General features: G+C 39.5%; 1 protein-coding gene and 1 long non-coding RNA gene across 2 annotated transcripts; both read left to right on the forward strand.

Annotated features, from left to right (window-relative positions):
* The first annotated feature begins 405 nt into the window (after positions 1 to 405).
* LOC134845533 (uncharacterized) lies at positions 406 to 1,301 on the forward strand. Its single transcript, XR_010162751.1, has 3 exons — positions 406 to 519; positions 915 to 978; positions 1,203 to 1,301. It is a non-coding gene; the product is annotated as an uncharacterized LOC134845533 (long non-coding RNA).
* A 1,519-nt stretch (positions 1,302 to 2,820) lies between these two features.
* On the forward strand, positions 2,821 to 4,306 carry LOC134846921 (uncharacterized). Its single transcript, XM_063864356.1, has 4 exons — positions 2,821 to 2,850; positions 3,029 to 3,109; positions 3,309 to 3,448; positions 3,639 to 4,306. The coding sequence occupies exons 2-4, from the start codon at positions 3,084 to 3,086 to the stop codon at positions 4,214 to 4,216; spliced, it is 744 nt and encodes a 247-aa protein (XP_063720426.1). The 5' UTR covers positions 2,821 to 2,850; positions 3,029 to 3,083; the 3' UTR covers positions 4,217 to 4,306.
* Positions 4,307 to 5,062: the final 756 nt, after the last annotated feature.

Here is a 5,062-nt window from a genome sequence, read left to right on the forward strand (position 1 = left end):
TCTTGTAATTTGTTTTGGCTCGCTGATAAAAACTATTTGTGCGAGCATTGATAGAAACTTTTGTTGAAAACTAAATTGTTTGCCGTTAAATACCTTTTCTGCTCATAATCAAACTTATATGTCAAATAGGGTGGTCACAAATAAAGGAGGGACCGTTTTATATAGGAGGACTGTTCTCTCATTCGAATTGTAATGGATATGTATATTATTGTTTGCAGAAGAAGGGAGGCATGCCTGGTTTGGACTTGCCGACATTCGTGTCTGGTTCAGCAAGTGGAGCTGGGCCAACTCTTCAAACAACAACAGCAATGCCTTTTTCGGGCCCCTCCTGGCTCGGACAGCTAGTGGGTCTGTAGGGGTGGGGCAGCAGGGAGTGGGCATGGGTGGGGACATAGGTGTGAACAATGTGAGTGTGACTGTTGGCAGTGCAGAGTCGAGCAAACAGCCAGACGCAGAGATCAGGCAGTTCCGCAAGAAGTACAGACAGGAAATACTCACAGCAGCTATACTTAAAATATGGTTTGTACTTTTTTCGACGGATGATTTGATTCGGCATAGGGGTCAAAATTACAATTCACTATAAATCGAAAAATTATTTTATCACACCTTATGAACTCATATTTCATATTTAACGCAATTTCTCGAAGCTCGAAGTTATTATATCTTAGCATCTTAAGCGGTTTTGGATACAATTTAGATAAGCTCGGTTGAATATCGAGCATATTAAAATTTGTCGAAGAGGGTCAATAACGAACGGTAGAGGTGTTGGAGGGGTTGACTTCATGCAAGAAAAGGACAACCGGCAGCCATAAATTGGGTGCTGCTGTACCTGCTCTAGTTCATAAGCACAGAAAAAAGTGAGCGTCTTTTTCACTAATGGTGTAAAACGTCTCTAGAACATCAGTATTGTTTAGGTGTGAATCTGCTGATTGGAACTGAGACTGCTCTTCTTTATCGACAGGAGCGGCGAAGGCAAAGGTAATACACGAATAATTATCGCTTAATAGAGTATCTAAATAAAATCATTAGCAATTGAAATTGCTAGGATTTTTTTTTCGGTTCCGTTGCAATTGATTAGCCTTCATTAGTTTCATTTCTAGTTCATTACAAAATTATTTTAGGTGCATTTAATTGAAATCTTAATAAAAATGGACTTGAGTTCAGAAAAGCTCATAAAAATCATATCAATCTGGTCTTTACAGTGTCACAGCTGATCAAGCGGAGGAAATTCCAGTTGGTAGACACTCTGCCCAATCTGAATCTCATGATCAGCATCTCTGGAGCCAAGTGCAAAATCAGAGCATACTATTTGAATCTGTTCAACTACAAGATACTCGGCCAGGATGTAAGATACAACATTTTCTCGTGGGTGGATTTCTAGATCGACCAAATTTTTTTCCGAGGTTGCCTAAAACACTGTATAAATCTATTTTGTGAAATGGTTCTGCGCCACCGGTATTTTCCGTTTTTGGACCATTTTTGCAAAATTTTGGTACAAAAATTGCTTTTTTTTGGCGTGCGCTCCCCCCTTAAGTTTAACATTTATTGGCGACAAAAACAGATTTCACCAAATAGTAGTAAAGGAAATGAAACTGCTTCCCTAAATTCGCATCTGATCCTGATTACTCTTGCGAAGCTAGTGTATTATTACGAACCTTATTTTTTTTCAACCTAAGTCGCAAATATTGGTGCGGCACCCCAAAATGGCGGGGCACCTTTACAGCTTTTGATTGCATGTGTTTGGACAATAAATTAACATAGTTGATGCATTTTTATTTCATCGAATGAACCGGAAAAAGCTATTTGTTTCAAACCACATCACAATAATAAAAACTTAATTTTAGAAATTTTCTAACTCAATATATCTCGCAACTTTTTGAAATGCATAATGTGGTTTTATATTTCGCATTTTGTTACATGCAAAGTTAGGGTGGATGCCTTCAGTTTGTTATATTCCAAACTATTAATTGCTAATTTGTATCTATTTGTATTTAGTGCTGAATCGCATTGGCAATTTGCTAGCATATGTAGCTGCTTTATTCGTGACTAGTGTTTGTCGGCTGTAAAGCTCGAGTAGTTGCGGGGATAGTGCGGGAGACTCAAAATCTATTGATTGCAGTAGGTCGCACATTCGAATCCTGCAGATAGCCGAGTTTTTTGCTAACTCGAGGCTTATTTCTACTTTTTCCTATTTAACTTGATAGAGCTGCTTTTTGATTATGTTGTCGCAAGTGTCCGCGAAGCACAGCTTCGCCTCTGTGTAAATGATATATTCGCAGATAGAGCATTGAATATACAGGCAATTGAATTGAGAATATTTTGATTTGTGCAGACAAAACAGATATAATCAGATTTTGCTAATAATCCGAATCATTCGGTTCTATATTTTTTTTACAAGGAGGAATTGAAAACCAAATATTCAGCACGGTATCTTGACGTTATATTGGATTGAAAACTGAGTTTTGTAAAGGAATCTTATCAGTGTCTTAGCTAAATGACTTGCGGACCTAGGTCAATTTACATCTTGTTGATGCTGTTGAAAAGAAAAATCTGATTTCCTTGTAGGCATTATTTTTTTAGGACTTCAAAATCTCTTACGATTTTCAGCAATTGCCGTTTACTTTTGGCTTTCAGGAATTGTAGCTTATATTTTCTCTTGTGTCTCTCTTGTGATGCGAAGCTCAGCTTCCCCTTTGTCTGTAAATGACACTGCGGTTGGAAATTGCTATCAATGTGTTTCATTGACACTAAGGCTACTTCTGTTTTAGACGGGTACGGGGTCAGTTGTGCCGCATTGCGTGGCGACATTTCCAGGCAGTAATGGAACCAAACTACTCTTGTGCTACAACAGTAAATTGAAACATTTTGCCTAACTGCATTCAGTTCCAAATTCTAATTATGTTCAATAGGATACTTAACCTAATCTTTTTAAATTACCTTCAGTTCATCATTAGCTCAGCACGAAAAATAGCTTGTCAAAGAATCTGTGTGCGCTGAATCATTCGATGTTTAATCATTTGATTTTCAGGCGAAGGTGTGTACGTTGATACAAATGGAAGGACGTTTAGAGACGCCGCATTTCTATGGGGAGAACCACCGACATCCGTTGGTAAGGATATAGTACACGTCTAGGAAGCAAAAAATGGTCATAGTTGACAGTTAATGGGAAATGAAAGCTTCATTAACTGCTTTTGCTTACACAGTGGTGGCTTTTTAAATTGTAAACTTTTTAAAAGTTAGAATTACCCAAAAAGCTTCTGACATGTTGGAAATCAGTTTCTTTTTCAATTTTGTAACATCTATTTTAGCGGCGGTCGGTCCGAATCATGTGTTATGATACTGCACGACTTCCATCGAGATCCGAGCAATAGATACTGGAAACCTGGACGGAGTATTCTGCCACTACCAGATACAAAAACTGCGCTTTCTCTGCGAGTCCAACGGAAAGGTATTATTCAATGTTTCTTTCACTGTCTTTACTAAAAATGAGGAGCTTTTTGAACGGTATCTGTTGAGCAGCCCATTTGCGTTGCTTTATCCGGTGGAAAATTATAAATTATTTAGCTTTATAAAAAGAAATTATCATATAGTGCAGCTCAGGTCAAAGTGGTCTCAATTGTAATGTTTGTGGTTTTCAGGTATTTTTTGCTGTTTCCAAAGGCGGTTTCTACCAAGTGTACATACTCATGTTCAAGGAACTCACAGCTCTCTCCATCAGCACAATCAACAAAATTCTCTTCCTGCTCCACATCAGTCGAGTTCTACTCTAAACAGCAACCATACAAATCAACAGGCGCCAACGGGAAACAGTAGCAGCAAGGCATCGCCTGCTCAATTCCCGCTGCAGTCCATCACAAACACACCTCAGCATCTTACGACGCCGCCTTCTCTGTCAATGCATCACCAGTCTACTTCCGGACAAAGCGTAGGTGCTGCCGGAGACGCCCAGGGATACCACACGTCGGATAGAAACCAACCTCAGACATCTGGACACCCGCCATCGTTACTGCACTACGCGGCATCTCCAGTCACGCAGTCGAATCAGACTCAGTTCACGAGTGGCGCGACTAGTGAAAATTACAATGGCGTCGGAGGTAATGACAACTTGGAAGGAGGCCGCAGTTTGCGGGAACTGAACAGTCTAGAAGATCTGTCGAGACAGGAACAGTTCCTCATGAGTTCAGTCGGAAACTACCTGACTCATTCGACCACTTGATGCATGAAATGAAATAAAAAATATTCCCCCGAACTTGGTAGATGTTACAAAATAGTTAATCCATTATGCTCGTGACATAGTTTCATATGAAAAAAACGAACTCTGGTCTTCTGTATAGGGCTTCTTTTCCAGTTTCCATCCCCCTGTTTTCTCAAATTCAATATTTGAAAATTTTCAAAAACGACTTCTAATGTTATAAACTGCGTTGGGGGTTGGAAATTGGTGCCCCATTTATGTGGTTCATTTTCTTGTTCTTCAACATCTCGCAGGTGTTTTAGTTAAAATAATGAAAATAAAACATTTCAATAAATCTTTTAAACAGCTTGTTTTTTCGCCTTGTTTGCAAAAAAAATGATCAAAACTGTTTTTAGACCCTTGAATCGATCTGCCCCGGAGTCTTTTTGAAAATTTAGTGAGTGGAAATCTATCCAACAAAAACTTGGAAACCAGATCTGAGCATCTTAAAATCTTGCCTTCATCAGATCTTGTCCAGACATGATGCATGTTTCGTTTGGACATGGACATGACTGAATCAGGACTGAGGCAGGTATGGATTCTATCACAAAAGCAGATCTGCTCAAGGTCTGATTCAGACCTGGAACATATATGGGTCAGATCTGAACAGACCTGCACCAGGTCTGACCCATATATGTTCCAGGTCTGAATCAGACCTTGAGCAGATCTGCTTTTGTGATAGAATCCATACCTGCCTCAGTCCTGATTCAGACATGTCCATGTCCAAACGAAACATGCACCATGTCTGGACAAGATCTGAAATAGGCAAGATTTTACGATGCTCAGATCTGGTTTCCAAGTTTTTGTAAGGTACGGGCGTGACTACATGGC

Source organism: Symsagittifera roscoffensis, chromosome 5 (assembly GCF_963678635.1).
Source record: "Symsagittifera roscoffensis chromosome 5, txSymRosc1.1, whole genome shotgun sequence".
In the NCBI taxonomy this organism is placed as follows: domain Eukaryota; kingdom Metazoa; phylum Xenacoelomorpha; order Acoela; family Convolutidae; genus Symsagittifera; species Symsagittifera roscoffensis.